This window comes from Leptodactylus fuscus, chromosome 3, assembly GCF_031893055.1.
Source record: "Leptodactylus fuscus isolate aLepFus1 chromosome 3, aLepFus1.hap2, whole genome shotgun sequence".
In the NCBI taxonomy this organism is placed as follows: Eukaryota; Metazoa; Chordata; class Amphibia; order Anura; family Leptodactylidae; genus Leptodactylus; species Leptodactylus fuscus.
Window position 1 is genome coordinate 62967911 of NC_134267.1, and position 23984 is coordinate 62991894.

Below are 23984 nucleotides of genomic sequence, written 5' to 3' on the forward strand. Positions count from 1 at the left end.
GGCTGATTAGAAATTAAGTGTTAACAAGCAGTTGGACAGGTGTACCTAATAAAGTGGCCGGTGAGTGTATATATATATATATATATATATATATATATATTTCCATTTTCCACATGACAAAATGTTGCATGCAAGCAAAATTCCCTAATGTTTCTGAAAAATGAAAATAAAAAAATGCTTAAAAAATCTAATTGAGGCTACAAAGAGTCTAGATTTGTAGAAATGCTCCTGTGCTGCCGCTATACATTCTGTAGAGATAATTAAACTTTTGTATTAGAAAGATACATTTCTTCTAATTCCAGCTTTATAAGTTCAGCTGCAGACGCATCTTTTATTATTATGTCCGGGATTTCACTCTTCCCATAGAATCATACAATAGAATATTCAGCGAAGGCAATTATACTTCACTCACTGTGTTTATTGCATTTTTTTATGTTATTGAGCTGCTTAATAACCATGACAATATGGAGCCCTTCCTCAGTTGTGTTCATACTTGTAGGTTATTTGCCCTACTTGTACTATTTTAGGATCAGAATAAAAACATTGGGGCTGATTGATCAAGGCTTGTGTGATAGAAAACAGTGTAAAAAACATGGTCTAGTAGCTCCACTCCAAAGTATAGTGTAGTTCTGCATGTGCCAGGATGCGCTACTTTGGGCCCAGGAGAAAGTGGCTTTGTGGGTTTTTTCTTGTTTTTTTTCGCATTAAACGTGTATATTTTTCAGGAAAAAGCTCCTGTCACCATAGTAAGTGTACACAAATTGCAACAGCACCGTGCTAGCACTAACAGCATTACTGCTATGCCTACCATGTATATACATCACAATGAGGTTACCATCTTGGTTAATATTTTGATCAAATTGTATGCAGCCATCTGCCAACGACAAGGCAACCATTTTAGATTGGACCCACACTACAATGACTCTCTGCTTTCTGAGCCTTGGCCAGAATACAATAAATTCAGGGCAATTTTTTTCAGCCATATTATGCTTTCCATGCATTATAAACAGTCTCCTCTCTCTGGCCTTTGGCCTCTAACTAAATTCTACCATATCATGCTCTAACTGAAATCCTCCTTGTGCAGATGGATGGGGTGCAATATCAAAATGCAGTCAGCCACATAATAGAAAGTGATTTGCAGCTTCCATCAGATGTTTCTGACTTTTATGGTTAAAGATTTGCTGTATCTAAATTAGTAGACTTTTCTTTAATCTTCATTTTTTTTTACATATTTTTTGTGACCTTTATAGGTCTTCAGATCCAATTACTAGTTTTCCATAGAGTTATGGTGTCAAGCTACAATGGTTTCAATTTACAATTGTCACCTGGCTACCAATTCATATTTGAACTTGAGGGCCCACTGTATATAACTTGTGATGTTTAGTAGTTTTGCTGAATAGAAGTAGATTTGAGGGAGGGGCCACACGGTGGTTAGCACTGCAGCCTTGCAGCGCTGGGGTCCTGGTGTTCAAATCCTACCAACAGCAAAAAAACCATCTGCAAGGAGTTTGTATGTTCTCCCCATGTTTGCATGGATTTCCATCCCATATTCCAAAAAGACATACTGATAGGGAAAAATCTACATTGTGAGCTCTATGTGGGCTCACAATCTACATTTAAAAAAAAAAGAAAAAAAGAAAAAGAAGTAGATTTATGGGGTGCCATATTTTTGAGCCATAACTTAACAGTTTTCGTCAATGTAGCCATATTGATGTGAAGTGTATGATGTGATTTCATTATTGTTAGCCTTTTTTCTAATGCTTGTTACAATTATGGCTGTACTGTATATTGTGTTAATATATATATATATATATATATATATATATATATATATATATATATTAAGTATAGCAAACTATTTACCTCAATGTAACTTTGTTTTATCCTTTGCTTGCATAACGCTTTGGTATACCATGTATAGTTTACAAAAATTAGTGCCTGTCAGTATAAAACTTTACACTCTTAGGACGTTCTAAGACCTAGTTCTCATCTGCATTCAGTATTCTGTTCAGGGAGTCTGCTTGGGGACCCTTGAACGGAATACCGAATGCATTAAAATGTGGTTAGCAAAGAAAGCAGATGGACCCTATAGATTATAATAGTGTCCGTGTGTTTTCCTCATGGTGTCCACGCGAATCATGCGGAGAGAAAAGTTTTTCTCTCCACATGAATCATGTAGACACTGCACGGAAAACACACAGACACCATTATAGTCTATAGGGGTCCGTGTGCTTTATTTGCTAACGGCTTTTTAATGCGCTCGGTTTTCCGTTCGGGGGTCCCCAAGCAGACTCCCTGAACAGAATACGGAATGCAGATGTGAACCAGGCCATAAGAGGCAGATGCTGATGACAGACCTGGGGCCACAGTCCAGCCTCTTTCTGCCAAAGTAAAGCTTTGAGTTTTGTCTGCTGTATCATTTTCATCGATATGAAATTAGTTATGATTATCACTTAGATATTTTATTTGCTTTTGAGTGAGGGATTTTATATAACTTTTATTGAACTTGATTTTCTATTGATTGAGACGATAGCAAATAACTGCGGTCATTAAGGTCAGAGATGTTGAGATGGTTCTATTCTGACAATGTGTAATATACGCACACGCATGTGTAATATACAAGCACACAACATACAGTACACCTAATACAATGATCTTCTGCTATTCAGTGAGTGGAGGGTGCGGTATTCAAGCACATCCATCTTGTACCATGCTTGATGTGACTCAAAAATCCTGCAGTGAAATGAATCACATATTGGATATGCTGTCAATTTAGCAGCTACTTTTGAGGATTTTTTTTTAACAAGCAACATACGGTAGATACCCTTCGGTATTTCCACAAATCGTCATTCCCACAATGCATTTCAGACCCTGAGGATCTTCAGGTGTTTCAGGGAATGGCAGTATAACTAATTTGTATATCTCACATCTGTAGCTGTCTCCATTGAGACCAAATTGTGTCAGGAGCTCATAGATAATATAAACCCTAAAGATCTTGCTCATGGTCTAATATTCCTGTATGATTTTCACTCTGTGCCCAAGGGTAAGTCAGCATTGACAGTGTATGTTAGCAAAACCAACTCGAGCTGCTGATATTGGTATAATAGCAACACGCACATTTAGAAGACTGCTGCTATCAGAATCCACAGTGCACATTTTATGCATTATTAATGTCCACACTCTCATGTTTTTACATTTTCAATGTCATATCTAATGAGCAGAACAGTGAACTACCATTTAGAGATTCAGTCTAGTCATTTAAGCTACAGCAGAATACATACGTTGTGTGTGACACTTCACATAACACATTTCAATGCAAGACGTTATAGGATTCAGATGGAAGTTTGTGTGATGCTGAGCAAGAATAATACAATAGCACGTCTGCTCATTCAGTCTCAGTGACCATTATTTGTAAATGACCTTGAAAAGCAACAAGGGATTACGGAATCGTTTTTGGTGGATTTATCCTATGATTATACCCATCCTCGTACATGCTGAAACTTTAGGCAACTTAGAGATGTTAGTAATGGAGGAGAGGTTGTGATAACCTTCGTGAACTTTGCGGTGGTTGTCACCATTCATTGGTGAGATAGTAAATGGGTAGTGAAACGTGTTGCATAGCCAGTTTACCTGCTGATAAAAAAAAAAACCAAAAAAACAGAAAATGTTCAATTTGTAGGTGAGAATTTTTATAGGATTAGGAATTGCTGGCAATTCTATTGTATATTATACTAAATTGTGAATTATTGCTGCAAACTCTGCTTCAATAAGAAGATAACCTATGCCCAAGACATATCGGAGAAATATCTGCACTTATTCATTCTAGGCATAGCCTATAGGTTATTGTGCTGAAGGTGCAGTAAAGTGTATTATTATGAAAAGAATGGCAGACAAGAAAACATTTTTAATGGTTATTGGGCAGCTTATAGCATAACAATACATTGCACACAGTAATGAGTGTACTGCTATCTATGATCATGTACATACAAATCTACAACCAACTTATAATAGAAATACAGGACCTCCAGGCACTGGGGAATTTACTACGCAAAATAAATTATACCATAATGCGCATAAAAGTCTTATATGCCTTACGCCCACCCCCAGTATTTGTCTATGGACGAGCACTATCAGGAGGGGAGAGAGGCGTTCCTCCCCGCTCTCACAGTATAGCGCTATAGCTGCTACTGTGAGGAACGGTGTTCCTGACTGACTGTCAAAAATGCCCTTCTGACGGTGAAGAGCTACAGTACTGGCACCGATAGCTCTTCACCCGGGGCACAGAACGGGAAAGCCGATAGTGTGCTGATAGTGTGCACTGTCGGTTTTCTAAACCGCATGTGCCCCAAATGGTGAAAGGTCTCTTTAATCAAGGAGGATGTGAACCTCCCCTTGTTTTGGCATATTTGGTACTCAGCATCCCCTATTACAGAATTACTTTGAATATTACAGAGTTTTTCAACCAGATTTTATACATAGATATATTTAGCCCTCAGCAGTACCTATTACAATACCATGCTTTGCTGGGACCCTGAAAGGCAAATCCGGTAAGGTATGTCACAATTATGAAAAAAGGATTTATAAAGATACTCATTAGAGATGAGTGAATAGTATTAGAAACTATAGTTTTGAATACTTCGCTCCCATAGGAATGAATGGAAGCGTCCAAACAGCAAGGGGTTAGGTGCCGGACGCTTCCATTCATTCCTATGCAGTGATATAGTTTTGAATACTATTCGCTCATCTCTAATACTCATTATTACCCATTATAGTTCCATCTGTTATGATATCCAGCTTCTTTCAGAACCCTGCAAAAACACATTTTTTTGGCTATCTACTTCTTAGCCCTGCTGTATTATTATTTACTTTGATTTTAAATCTGGATCTTCAATAAATTTATATTTTTATATAAGATATGATGTGTGATTGAGATTTTTTCTGGCCGCTGCTTTTTACATTTATTGTATCTTGTATGCTTGGGTCAGTTGTCATTTATACGAGCCACCTTACTAGTAGTATTTAGTGCTCTATTAAAGCCTAGGGGTTGGTTCTATGACCTTATAGTCACATGAAAGGGACTTTACATCTCACACATACAGCTTTGCATATTAATCATATTATGTTTTTAGTAGATTTTTTTGGGTTGGGGTTTAATAAGACGCTGTTTCCATCACTGTATACTCCTTCATCTTTCACAGTAAGTAGATGGTGTGATGCTTGCAATCTTTAGCACTTGGAGTCCGTCTCACCTGGGTTATACTGTTATTTTATGAACCTATAATGAGAATTGTTAGAGTATATTATGTAACTCTTAAGCTCTTATACTACAAAAAAATATGATTTTATGAGTAATAACATTTCATGAACAAGGTGGCATTTCCTTCCGTTGTGAAATGTTTTCCGCTGTATCATAAAAGTGATAGAATATGCAATACTCTAACTCAGCTTCTATAATTCTGAGGAGTAGAACTTCTCTGAGAAGCAAGACACTAGATTTTATAGGCGAGGTTTTATGCGCTTGCTTTGCTGAGACATCTTACCAGTGTGGTGTAATGTCAGTTGTTAAGCCATATTTATTATTAATAATGTATGGCCTTTCCCCTTAATCTGAGGCAGATCTGAGATGTTAGCTTCCCTACCTCAGCTCGATGGAAGCCATTATAAGAATCTGGCAACAGTTCTTTTATAGAGTCCAAATCTGTTCTGCAATCTGTGTGGCCACCTGTCTGCAATTGTTGCATGGCATTGAGCAAGTGAAATGGCATAGGGGTGTCACTTCTCTAATGGCGCTGCAACCGTCAGAGAGTTACATGGCATCTATCCATCTCTGCATTATTAAGCCATAGCTGAATCCTGGAATGACCCACCATACTAGTAACATTACAAGGTATTAGGTCATTTATATTGTGTCACGGATAGTGCATCCAAAGTCAAACTCTATAGTCTATATATTGACTCAAAAGACCTCCATACACATTAGATACATGCGATCACTGTCTCCCTAAACTGCCAGCTTCTATGCTGACAATTACATACATGTGGGAACAACTTGGCAGTCCTCAGATAGCCGGAGATAAGTGTTGCTATGTACGGCAGGGGTAGTTGTGGGCAGGTATCTTGGAAAGAGAAACGCAACTTTAATATCCTGAAAGAACAAGAACATTGCATGGTGGGACCATAAAGGAGTTGATCAGAATTAGAAGAACATGACTGCCCAGTCTGTCCATGAGTTATGTGTCCTGACTCATACCTATCCACTACAATGGTGCTCATCTTGAATACAGGAGACAATCTGTGGATTGGTGGGGTGGTCTGTCTGGAAAAAGGTAGCCATGTTGGAAAAAAAAGCAGCTGTGTTCACATCTACATTGTGATCTCTGTTATAAATGGAAATTATGATGCAGAGCTAGTTCAATTGATGCCATTGGCCTCAAGGCTCAACCAGTTCCACTAAGATGTCCATTGGTTTAATGTAAAAAATATGGATACTAAACTGGCTGACCACTGCCTTCTGGCCGTCATTATGACAGCGATCAGGAGAAAGATTCATCTACCCACCACTGCCCCTAGCCTTACAACTGCAATGGTAGGAATTAGCAAATGGCCCTGCTGTCTGCACAGCTTCTGTGAGGTATCAGGACTTAGGGGACAGCGGTCGGGAGAAGAATGCTTCTCCCAACCTTTGTTGATTTCAATTGTTTGTTGGGTCACTTAGGAGCATTATATTGTGTGGGGAGCATTAATGGGGAATTAAACTGCATGGAGGGCACGTGTAGTTCATTATGTCATGTAGAGGCCACTAATGTCCCAATAGTGCTCCTCTCCAAAGTATATGTCTTCTTAATGCCCGCCAAACTGTATAAAACTCGCTAGTCTTTCAACACTGGAACATTCCGTGGTGAGCTCCATGCTGGAGAATGACTCCCATCCCATGCATGAGACCGTGATAGCACTGGGCAGTACTGTCAGTACCCTAAGTGTGAGATGGAGCGCTATCGGAAGTCTTTCCTCCTCGATGCGTTTAGGCTGTACAACCAACACCGAGTTGAGCGGAGATCATTCCTCTTACTAAAAGAAGTGAAAGATCTTTAACTTATGATATCTCTTCTACTACCTTTTTTACCTTTAAAAATTTTTTTTATTATCTGTACCTACTGTCTCTGCAATGCCTATACCTTGGAGCTTTTCTATTTGTATATTATATTATCTATATGCTGCTGTAACACACTGAATTTCTCCATGGTGGGACTATTAAAGGATTATTTTAACACAATACAATGCCAGGTCAGTATCCAGTGGCGTAACTAGGAATGGCAGGGTCCTGTGGCGAACTTTTGACATGCCCCCCCACACACACACCTCCCGACCGACGCCCCCACACACACATTCCTGCACGCACTATTATGCCCCATAGTGGCCCCTGCACACAGTATTATACCCCATAGTGGCCCCTGCACACAGTATTATGCCCCACAGTGGCCCCTGCACACAATATTATATCCCCTAGTGGCCCCTGCACAAAGTATTATACCCCATAGTGGCCCCTTCACCTAGTATTATGGTCCATTTTGGACACCCATGAACAATTATAATTGTTCATGGGTGTCAGACCCCAGAGTATAATAATTGGAGACCCAAGGGGGGATATAAACATAAAAAACACTGTTACTTACCTATCCCTGGCTCTGCAGCACTTCCCACCAACTTCAATGATGTCTGGGATGCACAAGGATGCAGTCCCCAATCATGTGATGTCAGGAATGTCACTGAAGTAGGCCTGAAGCTTGTCTGGAGAGGTATGCAACATCGTTTTTTTATGTTCTCTTACCTCTCCTGGGCCTTCAATCATTATACTCCGGGGTCTGAAAAAATCCCGGAGTATAATGATAATGCTTGTGGGGCCCTCTGCGTCACTTACCACTCCCAGCCCCTACCAGGATCGGTAAGTAAATAGGACCCGTTACCGGCTGAAGTAACTCCAGCCGGTAACAACCTATTAAAAAAACGCATCGGTAGCTGCCGTCACTGGGCCCCCTAATGTCCTGGGCCCTGTGGCAGCCGCTACCACTGCTATCCCAGTAGTTACGCCCCTGTCAATACCCCTCCTTCAGTATAATGCCTCATTTGTGCTCCACGCACAGTATAATGACGTTAGTGCTCCCAACACAGTATAACAACACAATAATGCCCCCACACTGTATAATGCCACATTAGTTCCCCTTTTTAATGACCCACTTATAGTGTAATTCTCCTTAGTGCCTCTACACACAGTATAAATCATCTTGGTGCCCCCTCACTAGTTACACTGGGTTCACACCTGCGTTCTACTGTCCGTTCTGTGCTTTCCGTCTTCTGCATGCAAGAAGACGGAAAGCACAGACCGGGTCCGGCCATGAGCGGCGGTGAGTGTTTTATGCTCTCCGCCGCGAAACCGTTTTTTTAAATCCAGACTTAGAGTTCTGCATGTCCGACACTGTGTCCAGATTAAAAAACCCGGTTTCGTGGCGGAGAGCATAAAACGCTCACCGCCACTCAGGGCCGGACATCTTTCTCACCCATTCAAATGAATGGGTGAGAAAGACTCCTGCAGGTTTCCGTCTCCTGCTCTGTTTTATGCAGGAAACGGAAACCTGCATAACGGAGTGCCGGGCGCAGATGTGAACGAGCCCTTAGTGACATTTACCCTTCTACTTCATCTGACCATCAGGGAAAGTCAAATTACCGTAAAATGAAATAGTTTTTCTTGTCCAGACCTGAGGTTGTTCTTAGTCAGATGCATTTTATTTTCCAAAAATTACTGCATGTTCAGTTACTGTTCATCCCGAAGTTTAAACTTATGGTGGATCCTATAATACATGTAATTGAGTACCCCTAAGTATAGAGTGTCACATTTGTTGGAGTCGGTGATGATGGCTGTAAACTGATTTGCCAACACTGGGTAAGCATAACTTAAGACACATACATCCTCATTTCCTTTAAGCTGCAGTAATTTCATCTGGCTACATATATTAGCGAAAAGATGGATGGCTGCTTAGGTTGCTAACATATATCTTGTGATACTGAATGTAAAAATGGAAGATCTGTGTATATGTAAATAACACACTTATACTTCTATGCCCAGGGTGATATTTCATGGGCCCCTGCACTTATAGATCTCTCCATCTTGCATCTTTTCACATATTAATTTTCAAGTGAGTCGCTTCATATTTATCACAATCTGCTTATTATAGCTTCCACTTCATTGTTTCATAACTACTTATCATTTTGCCATTTCAACACTTCTGTGGTTCACTATGCATGAGCATCAGCACAAAAACTGCCTACAAAGAGAATCACTGAAGCTTGATACTTTCATTAAGAGTGTATACATCTTTGTATCTGCAAAGGAATTGGAGATCTCTATTTTGGAAACTAAGATTTTACTGAATTTACTACCTTTGCCTTTAAAGTGGATCTTCAAAGGCATGTCACATACCTTCAAAGCTGTCTGCGTGCCAAATTCAGCACATTTTCAGTCTTGTTTGTAGGTTCCCTCGTTGCAGAGATATCAGTGCTGTTAGTTTTGGCTATCAATATCATATAGCAATTCCCCCGACATATACTTGTATAGTACTGTAAAGAGACGTGCTCCACTCCCCGGCAATGACACTAAAGACACTAAAAACTAAAGCCCACCCTGCTGACAGTGCAGTGATGTTGGAAGCGACGTATGTGCAAAAGCATCAGTAATGCTCAGTCACACGAAGGAAAGTGACTCCAATAAAGACATCAGAGAGGAATGGTGTTGGCAAACACCAATTTTTGGCAAGCCATTTTTCAGTAGACTCTTGGGAGCTGGCGGCTAAAAAACATTTATCAATACAGCCAAGAGATTCTTGATTTAGTGGTTACTCTAACATAATTCATACTTAATATTTACACCATAACCTGTCAAAGAAGCCAAAGAATACAAGCAATTGCACTTGGAACAACAGCATATACTATACATTACTTATAAAAGTTTACAATGTGGGGGCTTGTTTAAATGTTCACATGGGAGCACGTTGTTTCATTGAGGGCCCGGCCAAAAGTAGCTAAATATATATATATATATATGATCCCCTGAATCTGCATGAAGGAAAAACCTACTAAAGCGATTATTATAAAATATTGTTTGTGAAATGAACAGTTGTTCAATTTTCCATAATATATTCTGTATCAAATCCTCATGGTTTTCTAGAGTTGTGAGGGATTGATTCAGAAAGTATGTTGAAATATTGTGTAACTTTTCCTTATACAAATAATAACATTTATCTGCTGAAACTAGACAACCCCTTTAAGAACTAAGACTTGTGCCCGTTTATACACTTTCTCAGCACTGAGGCTCCAGTCAATTTTATTGTACAAATGTGTTTCTAAATTCTTGTAATTATTGAGCCCTTGTCACCTCTTGTCTCTCAAAACAAATGGGAGAAACCCCTGTCCAAAACCTACCAAGAACGATTAACATCTCCTTGGTGTGACCAATATTCAGAACTGAACCATTACCACTCCACCATGTGAAATCTTTTTTTACCACTCTTCTATATTGCAAGTCACTACTATTTCTTAAACAGATGATCTCCACCGAGTCTTCTGAAAAAATATCTATTACACTAGGTTCACATCTGCGCCGGAGACTCTGCCGCAGACACCACCAAAGTTCGGCAGAGAAAAGTCCTGTTCAGAGGACAACAAATAAACGATGCAACGTGGGGCTTTAAGGGGTTTGTCCGGGATTAATACAAAATGAATCCCTAAACTAAAACCCCTCCCCCTGCCTAACATCCCTAAACCCCTTCCCCGACTTTATTAAAAAAAAAAAAAAAAAAAAAAAAAAAATTGGAATTACCTATATACCTTGGGCGGTCACGTGACAGGCCCAGACACATTTTCTGATGATCCGGTGATGTTCCATTTCCACATTTCTGGAAACAAAGCATCACCAATACCCCCTCTCCTCCGTCCTTCTCATACTTACCTGTCTTCAGTCTTCTGTCATGAAGTGTCAATTCCTCTACTTCTGCCAGCGCCTGCACAAGAGAGCTTTATTGTACAGTCATCGGAAGAAGTGAAGAGTGCATACCACACATGTGCAAGAAGTCCACAGAAGAAGATGCTGGTGGGACCGAAGACAGGTAAGTATGATTGCGGGGAAAGATTGGGGCTGAGTGAGTTATGTAGATAAGTAGATAGATAGGGCTAGTAGTCTGCGGAAACCCAGAATTCACTCAAAACTTTGCTAAAGGTATTTTGGTGCAATTATTAACCCATTAATAGCACTAAAATACCTTTAAAAAAGAAATTGCCTGGAAAACCCCTTTAACCTAAAGCTGTTATCCAGTTCCTGTTACGGATGGCCTGACCTTAGGTCATCAATGTCATATCTGAAGTATGTAAACAATAGCGGGAGTCGTGTTGTCTTGGTTCCAGAAGATCTAATATTCATGACCTGCTAAATTGACAAGAAAGAAGAGCTGATGTAACCTCAATGTCAATATTGACAGTATAGTTTACTTAAAGACAGAATGGACAATTAGTGCAGAAATTAACAAAAGAATAATCATAATTAATTTAGCAGGTAAGAAAAATCCACCAATTGCCTAGGAAAACAAATGAACAGATGGATTCTAAATGCTAAACTAAAATGCCTGCATTGAAAGGATATGTGTATGTATCCCAACAGGAAAATGATTGTAATGAGGCAAAATTGTGAAACAGATTTGTATGGCTGCCTACAGCTGCAGACGGGAATGTCAACTGTATGTTTTACACCTGTTCTTATTTACAGAGAACCGCTCATGGGTAGAAGTCTAAGAATAGCTACCTGCTTGCTAAATACGATCTATGGTTCTGGTGTTGCAGAGTTTTGGGTTTCTTTGCTTTGTGGACCCAAAGTTACCTAAATAGGAGAGCGGTTTGTAACCTTTGGATGTGGACTCATGTTACTGTGGGGTCTGCATAGTCTCTGGAGACCCCTTGTAATAAACAACAAGTGATGATTGTCATGGAGAATACATATACTAGAGCTCCAGTATACACTGGTCATTGAAATACTGGTGCTAAGGCTTTTGTATTAGTATATATTCCAAAAACAGCTACCAAATTGGATTAGGTATCCCTTTATTTAGTGGAATCTAGTAAATGTATAACAGTTCTTGGTCAGCTATAGTTTTACTGCTTCCAAATAGATCAAATGGAGTTTCACCTTAGATCCTAAACCTTACAATCCATACATTCACCTACTCCTAAACCCCTGTGACTATGTATTATTATTATTATTATTATTATTATTATTATTATTATATATACACATATCTTACCTACCGCTGGATATGTAATGTGCTTGTTTAATCTAGATTGTGTCCATAACCAGAGGGGCAATTAAAAGTGTTTTTCCATTATTTAACCTTTATAAGGAATACATTGAGCAGAGACCAGCGTACATGCCTCCCATATAGACTGCATTCACATCTGCATTGAAGTCTCCATTCAGAACCTCAGGCCCAGAGTCCATCTAAAATCATTATATAAAGTCCTACATGTCCTGCTGTTTACGTCAGGGAGAGAACCCTGGATGACTTTTAATTGCCCCTCTGGTTATGATGTAACCCAATATAGTAAATGGGGTACTACGATCTATTGTTGTTCATCATAAAACAGATCCATCTTTATTGTTTTAATGAATTTTTCTGTTCCTACCATTGAACAGAACAATGGATTAAACAGCTCAAGTGTGAACACACCTTTACTCTGCTGTTTCTATACATTACTGCATACTCCATTGATTTCTTTTTTCTCTAGCCTGAGAAGCCTTGTGCACATTATTTAATTTTGACAAGGGGTTTTTGTGTGTGTGTGTGTGTGTGTGTGTGTTTTTTTTATATTTGTCCACTCTCTATGATCTGCTCCTAGATTTTGTCTTAAAAAGGGCTTTTCACATCTTAAGGTTTTACTTGCCTCCCGTCTTCTCTTCTCACCCCTCCACTTCCTGGTTTTCAGCTCAGTCCTGCAGTTACTTTGTCTTGTTTCAAATTTAGAGTTATCTTTGGGTTTTAAATACAGAAGTACGGATCAAGAAACGGTACTAGTTCTTATCAGGGCTAAGCAACTCATAGCAATATTCAGAGAAAGAAAGAGAATATGCAGAGAGAGTTGAGCCATCAACCCAACCAGAGAGGTGGTCTGTAACCTAGGCAACAAGCGTATAAACTCCAAGGCAGCATATTTAGCTGGATCTGACAAATGGACCGAGATAAATAAAGTTTTGTATTGGGTATAAAACTTAAGTTCAAGTAAGCTACAAGTTTGAAAATGATCCTGAAAATGGGAAAACCCATCTAAAAAAGTGCAATTCACAAGTAAGGAGCTGTAATGGCTGAACTGTTGGACTTTACCATGAAAACAGCCCATGTCCCCGATGGTGTTCAGCTGATGAATGCTCAAAACTGAGCAATTATCCTTATGAATGAATGTGTGTGTATTCTTCTGTCTTGGATTGTGCATGCTGTATATTATCATAAATAGGTAGGAAAGTAAATAAAATGTCTTCCTTTTTTTTTTTTTAGCTTGTACTATCCCAATTACCATCCGGTACGGGCCGTCCAGATAATGAAAGTGGGCAAGCTCCAGCTTCATCTGGGCAAGTTCTCTGAAGCTATGACAACACTTAAGCAGGTCAGTATAATGTTAGATTTGAATTACTAGTTCTTAGTTGCTAAACGCTATATCCGGCCCTGATATATTTTTTTTTATATGAAAGACAGAATACTCCGCTTTCTGAGTTGTAGAGTTGCCAGGTCCCCATTCTGTCTCTGTATGTTGATGATGTCCAAACACCGACATGAAATCCCTGCTAGTCACTGGCTGTAGCTGTGACCTTGGTGGTCTAGCTTTGGCATTCATTTGAGCCAGCTCCGGGGTGGGGGAAGCCACGACCGCGACATTGTGGCAGGCGGTTTTTGACTTGGCTCCCCGAGTCAAAATATGGTCAAAATCCGCCCCACGTGTGAACGAGTCCTAAAGGGCACAGATTGTTTTACGACACTTCACAATACAGGGTCAGATAGGTAGCACAGGTAGCTTTTGCACCCAAGCCTTGGGGCCAAAAGAGGGCACAAAGGCCTCTCTGTCACGCAGGAAGACACTAGTATAAATGGGACATGGTAGATGTTTCACATTATATTCCCTTGCACCTGATGGCATTGAGTGAGGGAACATGAACTACCACCAAAGAGAGAACCCCAATTCTATAATCTGGGAAGGGATTCAGCACTTGTGCACCATACTACATGTATTAAACATCATTTCCTTGTTCTATTACCATATCTATTACCATGTCCACTACCGTATGATGTTCTTAACCCGTTACTTTACCCGTTAGGTGGGGCTGCCTTTTACCTGTACAATAAATATGTTACAAATAAATCACAGTAATCGTATCCATCATCAATAATACAAAATATAAAGAATATGTATGCCCTGCCAAGACAATTCACTATAAATAGGTTTGGGAAGTCTGCACAAGGCAGCTACTGAAAATCCCAGGAATACTAGGAATTTACACTAAAATACCAAATGTTGTTTTCCTGGAGACAGAGCTGAAATGCTGTTGGTCACTGTTTCATATATAATTGTACATAGAAGAAACCTGCCCTTCAGCACTTCTGAGAATTCACACTTTGCAGGATCAGCGTCCTGTAAATGTTCCATATGTGGCATCTTTGTTGGTGTTGATATCTTGTAACATCTGCAGTATTGTAATAAAACAGTATCATGTGTATTCACTAGTACCCAATGTCCATTTCATTAGCTTAGAAAGGAAATACCGGAAATATCTCACATATCATACTTGCCAATTATAGCGCCTTACCATACTGTTCTTATGCAGTGGTGCATTCTGGGCCATTACACATGGTAATTGTACCAGGTTCTCGCTGAAATGTAATAAGCAGAAAAAACTAATTCAATTAATTTTAGGTGTTTTAATAGAAGTGAAAATATGACAGTAATTGTAATGACCACTAAAAAGACTCTACTTTGGCAATTACCGCAAGACATTTCTGTGAGTTATATCAGTAGATGCCTTGTATGGCTCCCCTGAAACAGGCCTGCGTATACAAAACATAAAACATCATTAAGAAGAAAATAAATATTTGCTTACTATTATTTTCTTCTCCAACCTTACACAATCTTAAAATCCTTTGTTTGATCTGGCATAATATTAAAACCTAAGCTAATGGTGTATATAGGTGTCCCTCATGCCATCAAGCTCAACAAAACTCAGCAAGATCTTCAAAGGTGTCCTGTGGTATCTGCCCCAAGACATTAATAGCAGATACTTTAAGTTCTATGGGATTTGTGAAGTTGGGCCTTTATGGCTATAAATGAGACACCAAGAAGGTGAGACTCATATATTTCTCATTTATTAATTGGTTGTTATAATGTTAACCTTTTTTTCCTGTTGGATTCCATATAAAATATGAGAAATACTGGTTATAGCAGATATGGCTGCATACACCTCTATGGGATATGGTACTGTCCCATAACATGGTTTTCAGGGACTATAACTTTACTAGCCTGTCCATCATTGTTTGATCGAGGGAGGGATGGATTTGACTTCCGGGATCCCCATCAGTTAGTACTAATAAAGAGGTCATGGTACTTGCCTGGGATGAGCCGTCCTACCAGAAACAGTCACTATTATAGAGGTGTAACATGTATGGGCCCCATCATTGTGGTAATTGTCAAACTCCCACTAATAAAACTTTAGAAGCCTATCCTAATAACAATGTCATTATTGTACAGAACACCTTGAATCCTAAGCAGTCTATTAATATTCCTTGCACTTATTAATATTCTGCTTACTGTGTATACAGTACATTGTACTGTATATCCGGAGGATTAAACGTGTCCTAATTGTGTCCATATGACATAAGTCTACCAGAGCTTTTATTTAACTGTATCATTCAAGTTTAGATGTAAGATACATATCGGGAACCAGAAAAGTGATTTTCCCTACACTCTAAAGACTCTGAGAAGAATATGTAACTCTGTCTTCCATCATGTAAATAGGAAGACAGTGCCTCAGTCATGCAGCCCACTAGGGGGTGCTCCCTTTAACATCATGCCTGACCTTCCCAGAGGCTTTTGCTGCAATGATGTGGGATTTTACCAAGTACAGTCTCTCAGCCGAGGATAGCTATTTCGATCTATTTGGATCTCTTCAGCCCGACGCAGAGAAGACTAACTTGGCAGAGGTGAGAGGCTTCTAGACAGGGTTAAGGGGATATTGTCATTCCTTAGGGAGAGACCACCATGTAGGTGTGTGGAGTCTTATTAAGCCATATGTGCTCCACTGTGAGGGATCATGGGAAGAATATGCAAATATGTCTTCCATGATGTAAATAGGAAAACAGTGCCTCAGTCATGCAGCCCACTAGGGGGTGCTCCCTTTAACATCATGCCCGACCTTCCCAGAGGCTTTTGCTGCAATGATATGGGATTTTACCAAGTCAGTCTCTCAGCCGAGGACAGCTGTTTCGATCTAAAGACTCTGTACACGCAGCAAAATGTTCCTACAAACTACTATATCAACTACCTGCATTTCCGACAATGGTTTTTGAAAACAATATCTGTCAAGTGTGTAATGTGCAGACAAAGAAGAATACACCTACAGTGTGCTTGATGTTCTGCCTGGATTTTCTTCTAAAACCTCTTAGAAGCTTGGAGTTCTAGCTAAAGTGAGCGCTCATTAATAGAGTCTAACAGCACCAGTGTCTCATTTAGTTCACAATCCATTTCCCTGTAACAGACCTTGTGCCCATTCCACTGCGTGTTCTCATTATGCAGAAAACTGCGCAAAGTCATTTGCTGTGTGAGTCACATCAGAGCTCATTCATTTTAATCAGTCTGGGATGAAATACAAAGTACCCAAAGAGCTGTCTTCTGCTTTCTACCATATGTGTATGGTGCAGTTATAGCTAATCGTTTTTCGTTATCACGATCCAACATTGTGGTAATCAATCTGCATACTTTTATGTGCTTTTGTCATTTTAGGCAGCCAGATTCCCGTTTCAGAGTGGAGGGGAGAAAGGTGTTTTTTTAGCTTTCATTTCTATACACAAAGGATCATCTCTTCTTCAGGCTTTTATTCTTTACCTCTTATCTTGAGGCATAAAATATATGGATGATATCAGAGCCTTATTATAATGTAAACTTATCTTACGTATAGTTTATGTATATTTAGGTTACTTAGGACATTGAGCGCTTCAGAGATTTTTGTGTGGCCCCACTGAGATATTATGTAGTCAAAACACGCAAAAAAGAGACATTATATACAATATAAGAAAAAAATGGAGTGTATTTTCAAATGTACATGTTAAAGAGTGATATCTACAGTAGTTGATGCCCCTAAAGCGCTCCCGGGATATATTTCGGGTTTTATATGATGCTTCCGCCCTTCTGTCGTATTGAATGGTTGGATGGTTAGGTGCTTCAGCAGAGCGCAGATTTCCTCCAATAGAAAGCTACAAAATAAAGTCTGTTTTTGTCATATGGTAAAAATGAATATACTTGTCAAGTGAAATCATAAACAGAGGACCTTTCATGTCCTCAGAGATAGGGATTGGTATATACCATTGCAATACTGGCCATGCACTTCAGGTTTGATGGTATCTGCCTTGGTTCCAGAGTTCTTAAAAACCACGTGGCATGATACAGACAGTACATTTTATACAATGAATAACTAAAAGTGAGTGTCACCTCCAAAATGACTATGTAACCCGTCGCTGGGATTTTAATACAATAACCAACATACTTTGGTGGGCCAAACCCTTTGAATTGGCGAGAAATTCCTTTTATTTGTGTGTACAGTGAATGGGCCTGTGGTGGTAAGAGCACCAGCTCTCCCCAGTTATGCCTCCTTAAGGGTCCGTCATCAAATCCCTTTGCTGAACTTATGTACATGCACCAAAACTTCTCATGGCCAGACCAGGCACAGTACCGTAATAGAGGAAGCAACATAGTATCACACACTTGCCAAACGTGGAAATATACTTCTCACCAACAGACAAGGATATGTGTGATTAGTCAATATCTAGTCATCAAATGCCAAGACAAAATGTCGCAACAAAGTCTCGATTAGACCAAATTCCATACCAGACCAGAGGGAGTGGTGGGTCTTTCTCCATGCATATTAATATCTAGTAGCATCTTCTTTGTACTGATTTTAATGATGACAATAAAACTTCTCACGCCACAAGACTGACAGTGTCTCCATTACAGATCTACGCAAGCTCTGCATGGCAATAGGTTTGGAGAAACAGTCACTACTATCTTGGAACTAGTATACTAACCATAATAGTCTTTGATACAAGATTTTGTATTGGCACTTGTTATTGATATACTGATATATTTTTTTGGGATGTACTTGTAACAGTAGTTATTGGGATTATTTAGGTACTAGATTGTTGCTCTTGCGTCCAGTACAGGGAACATATCATGATGGTGCTCCCAAAGTATTGTAAGTATTAGAGGTGCTTAAACTTTTGTGTCTCTACTCTAATAAAATATACTGTAGTTGAAGCATTATGGTTGTCTTTTATTGAGTTGTCATACATATCCTTGTGTGTTGTTGTTGAGTATTGCATTTACTTGGACATGTGGCATATTTCTAGCAGTACCCACCAGCTGTATCTTAAAACGTGGAAATATAGGCACGTGCAAAAGATTTCAGCAAGTGGATAGGAGGTGAAGAATACACATAAAATGAAGAATTTCTTGTCAATTCTAAAGCATTTCAAGACAAGAAAGGTAAGTTGCAGATTCTTTTGAGTCACCTGCATAATGAAAAAATATGGTCCAGACAACCGTATATTGCCTACATTTCCTGGACTGAATGTGATCCAAAGACTGGGACTGCTTAGTGATCTATGATGTTAGGGGACTCTGCTGCTCTGTGGTTGTACTCTCCTGTCCTGTGTATAGTGTGAAGCAGGGACTTACTGCCAGGAAATCTAGATTTTCTGCACTTGTCTGCAGGATTCCTTAAAGGCCCAGGCACAGCCCCACTACTGGTTTTATAGTGGAGCTGACAGAATCTCTATAAGGTTATTTCAGTACTGAAATCTACTCTTTCGTATTTAATCTACTTTTCTCATTCTTACTTTTTTCCATTTCAGGCCTTTGATATCATAAAAGTTACACATGGAAGAGACCATGGTTTGACAAGGGATTTGATGGAGCTATTAGGAGAATGTGAGATGGGCATGAAGGCAACTTAGAGAAACCCCCTTCTGTATCACTTTGTACTAAAGACTATTCTCTTTTGCTACTTTTATTAGATTACATTACACAGTAGATTTTTTTACATTAATAAAATGCAATAAAAATAATGTATGATCAGTGATTGATATGTTATAAATAAAATCACTCTAAATCACAATATTCTATATGTTTATTGCTTTGACAATTATTGTCACTTTTCAAGAATTAGTACTCGCATATTGAGTGTCTATTTTGTACCCTGCCCTTGACTGAAAATTGATATCTCAATCCAAGATTATTATAAACTAAATCCTTCAGTTTTCTACATGATGTCTGGAACATTACCATAAAGACCTGAAGCCTGCTAGGAGTAACACCAGATCCAGGAGAGGTGAGTAACAGTGTTTTTTATGCTCCCTCATCTCCCCTGAGTCTCTGATTATTATATTCTGGGGTCAGAGAAGACCCCAGAGTATGATAATAGTGGTAGTTGTTGGGGTTCGCGGACCCGCTCCTACTCACAACCGATTCTGCTTCCCTCTTCTGCGTCCTATAGCAGAAGGAGAAGTGGGAGGTGGCCATGAGCCGGACCAGGGATAGGTAGGTAAATAGGCTGTTACCTGCTGAGGATTCTCCATTTGATTGCCAGTCGAGAGAAGGGGTGTCCCAATCAAAGTCTTGCTATGGGACTCAGGGTTTCTTAGTTATGTTCCTGACTGCTGCCTGTGTAAAATAAATCTTCCCCAATATCTTCCACCCCAGCAGGCCATTGTATAAGAGCATGGGATAACAATTTACCATACACAGGCTGCCAGACAGCAAAGAGGGCCAGAAACAAGGTGAACAAGAGTATTTCCATGGGCTTGACATAATGCTGTTTAGTACAGTCTGTTCGGGAGTGCACTGTCATAACGGACTATGATGCAGTGAGTTCTGTGCACATGGCCATGGTCAGGCAGGGCAATACGACCCACAAATGGATCCTGTTGAGTGCAGGGCCATTAGAAGCCTTATTACAAGTGTAGATGGCCGACATTTAATGTGTTGATTGCCAAAACAGCTTTTACATGGAGCAAATATCAGGATTGTATGTGCTCGAATTGTTTCTGCAAGTAACTTGTGCTGAAATAGCAAACCAATGATCTTTTAGCTGTGTTTACATTGTGCAACCATGAGGCTGTCTGTAATGTGGATATAACTTTCTGCTTGGGTCATGCTTTTAGCCACTTATGGTATAATATTTTGCTTGCATTTTTTTTACGACAAATTGCATTTTTATGCAAAATTGAATGAAAATGCTGAGTGGGATTTTGACAATAACAAAAGTGTGAAAATTGTCTTGGCTACCTAAAGTGCAAAGTATCCAAAAGCCCTACAAGTTAAAAGGTTAAAAGAAGAAAAAAGCCCCACATGGTGTAAACCGTGGCGTTTTACATTCACTTCAAAGTGCATAGATTCTAGCAAATCCCATCCACACATTGTGAGAAAATACGCACAGTGGAAATGCTGCGATTTTCAAGACCGATGCGGTTTTAGAAAAGCAGCATGTCAATTATATCGATGGAAACGCTGGCGGTTTCCCTATAGATATAATGGAGGCAGAAAGTCGCAGAGGAAACCTGGCTAGTGTAGATATTATGGTGCATGGAAGTGTGGCACATGTTTGACGCAAGAAGCAGCCTCCTTATATTTCAGATACACCTTGCGCATAGGAAATTCTTGTCTTAATAAAAGTCTAAATATTATAACCGATCATTCTCATAGGCATAAAATATTACAGGATGATCCATTTCAGATACTGATTAAACATTGCATGACGTTAATGTGCAGTGAAATGAAATAGTCATCAGAAAACTAGTGCACTTATTATCCAAAGGCAAAAAGAATTGTCAAGAATACCCGGCATTATATACATTTCCTTCTCCAGCGCTAGAAAGTCTTAATGAAAGTCGGAGCTTAAGACAGAAATATCTTTATCCTTTCATTTAGATTCATGGCAATGGTCTTAAAATATATCTTGCCAGAAGCAATACCCTCGAGAAGTGGCCATAGCTTGAGATTATTGCACTTATATGGCACTTATTTTATAATTACAAGCTCTTTTCTTGCAGATAATTCCTGACATAACAAAGTACATTTTATATTGTCCCTGAATAATTTCTTTCATATTACAAACCGGCCAGTCATTTTTCATGTGCTTTAGATGTCTTCATAAGGGGCCTGTACACTATTCAGACATAGCGCGTTTTTAGATTTAGGCTGAAGCCCCACATTACGGAAACGCAGCTTTTTTGTTGCAGATTTTGTTGCGGTTTTTTTAGCCAAAGTTAGGAGTGGATTGAGCAGATGGTAGAAGTATAAGACGTTCCTATATATTCCCCATTCCTTTTGTAGCCACTCCTAGATTTGGCTCAAAAATACACAGCAAAAACTGCAACAAAAGAAGCTGCGTTTCCGCAATGTGGGGCCCCAGTCTTACCCTGGCTGTTTGATTCACTGGTATATAGAATAAAATAATACGCGCTCATATATAAAGTCAACGTTTAATGAAAAGCGGTATTCACAAAATGGGCATGCGGTCACAGAACATTGTTCATAATTGGCAAAAGAAATGTGTTGGTGGAAAGGATTTGTAAATAAATAGTTAAGGTTCTCATAGTGGTAGACGGAGTGTGACCTGGACCTCAGAGCCCTTTACCACTGCAACTGATCTCATTAGGGCTAAAAGGCATTTTAGGAATATTTGTTTTGCATTACTTTCAGGCAGGACCTATACTTTGTCATTAGGATACTCAATATCATACCAATAACTTGGAATTGCTCCGCTGCCACTGTCTCTCTTCTCTGCGAGGTGTGTGAGCGTCTCACCACAGGAAGCATAATGCTATGATGTCATTGCGCCATCCTTTGTGCAAAAAACGTGTCTTTGATCCCAGTGCCCTGCAAGCCAACAAGTCTGTAGCGGCTTGCAGAATGACAGAGCAGGAGGCTCTACCATGCACTTCAACTATATCGGTATCCTTCAGACACTGATACAGTTGAAAAAATCGCATGTGTTTATAGTGGGTCCTACATAGTCAAGTTGGGGCTAGTTACATTGTCTTCAATTCACTGGTGTCCTGTGGGGACTCCGATGAGCTGATGTTAGGGCAGCCTGGAACAGTGGGACTGCAAATATAAGACTGTCCCACTGTCTCAAAAGGATCCCCACTCTCATAGAGTCCGGTGCAAATGTACGGTTGGCCCTGAGAGAAATGTATATGTGTAGAAAAACACTCACATTTGAAGACACCGTGTACACTCTTTTTAGCCTAATTTCACTCCAGCTGTACAATATATATATAAAGGCCTTGGACATAAATCCAATAAAGTAGAATTCTGTTTTTCATTATACTGTACTGGCGTATATCAATCCACTTACAGTACTGTGCACATATTTTAGGCAGGTGTGAAAAAATTGCTGATAAGTAAGAATGCTTTAAAAAAAAAAAACAGAAGTGCTAATAATTTTTATTTTTGTCAATTAACAAACCTAAGTGAATGAACAAAAGAGAAATCTAAGTCAGTTTTGGAGTGACCTTTCGTTGTCTTCAAAACTGCATCAATTTATTTTACATTCACTACTTATCTGCTTACAAGAGAATTAAGCATTGAGCCTGGGACGTACACCCCATAAGAAGGACTGGGATGCACATTATAATACAGGTAGTCCTCGGGTTACGACGTTTCGTGGTTACGACTAGAGATGAGAGCTCCCTTGTAACAGAAAACTGCCAGCACTCCCAGCTAGCAAGGACTAGCCTGCGGCAAATCAATGCTGGTTCTGCAGCAGGCTCGTCCTTGCTCATCGGAAGAGAGCTGGCAGCTTGCTGTTACAAGTGAGCTTGTAAAATAAAACCCTGAAACAGAATGTGAAACTTACCGAACGGTGCAGGGTGGGCGGGAATTCAGGCCTCCTCTTCCTCCGATGTTCCGTCCTCCTCCTCCGGCGCTCGCGAACTGATAATGGTTCTGAGTTCCGAGCCGCTACACACTAAATCACGTTGATCCGTTCCTACGTGGCGTCGGTATGGTAGGTTTCTGACTTACGTCGAAATTCGGTTTACGACGCCGGGCAAGAACGGATCAACGTCGTAAGTCGAGGACTACCTTATTAGACTATAATATATATTACTCAGTGGCGTAACTACCGCCATAGAAGCAGAGGCAGCTGCCATAGGGCCCGGGACATTAGGGACCCGGAGACAGCCGCTACCGCTGCTATCATTATACTCGGGGGTCTTTTCAGACCTCAGATCGGTCAGCCCGGGAAAGGTAAGCAGGGCCGGCATTAGGGAAGGGGGGGGGCAAACTTGACTACTGCCCAGGGCCCCAGTACTAGCAGGGGCCCCCTGTTGGTGGAATACTTTCCCTATTAATATAGGGACAGTATATGTCCGAAGCTGCAGCAACGGCTGATACACAGGAGCCGATGCAGGAGCTGCAGGTCTGGCTCCACTCAGCGCTCTCAGGACGCTTTCTCCCCCCCCCCCTTCCCTTTCTCTGGCTGTCCTCTGCCCACCAATGAGAAGGCTGAGCACACAAGAAAAGGAGCAGAAGAACCTCCAGGAAAGTGAAACTATAAAAAGAAAACACAGGTACACAGGACATACTGGGCAGGGCCGGCATCAGCGCACGGCATAGTCGGGCAAGTGCTGGGG

The 23984-nt window shown here is 40.1% G+C and overlaps 1 protein-coding gene across 1 annotated transcript in view; it reads left to right on the plus strand.

Moving 5' to 3' along the window:
- The window catches only part of SMYD3 (SET and MYND domain containing 3), a 476506-nt gene extending 457138 nt beyond the window's left edge, over nucleotides 1-19368 (plus strand). The window contains exons 12-13 of the mRNA XM_075267716.1: nucleotides 13587-13695; nucleotides 19200-19368. Of these exons, the coding sequence (XP_075123817.1) occupies nucleotides 13587-13695; nucleotides 19200-19301 (211 nt within the window). The 3' untranslated portion in view covers nucleotides 19302-19368. The remainder of the gene's footprint in view (nucleotides 1-13586; nucleotides 13696-19199) is intronic.
- The last annotated feature ends 4616 nt before the right edge of the window (nucleotides 19369-23984 follow it).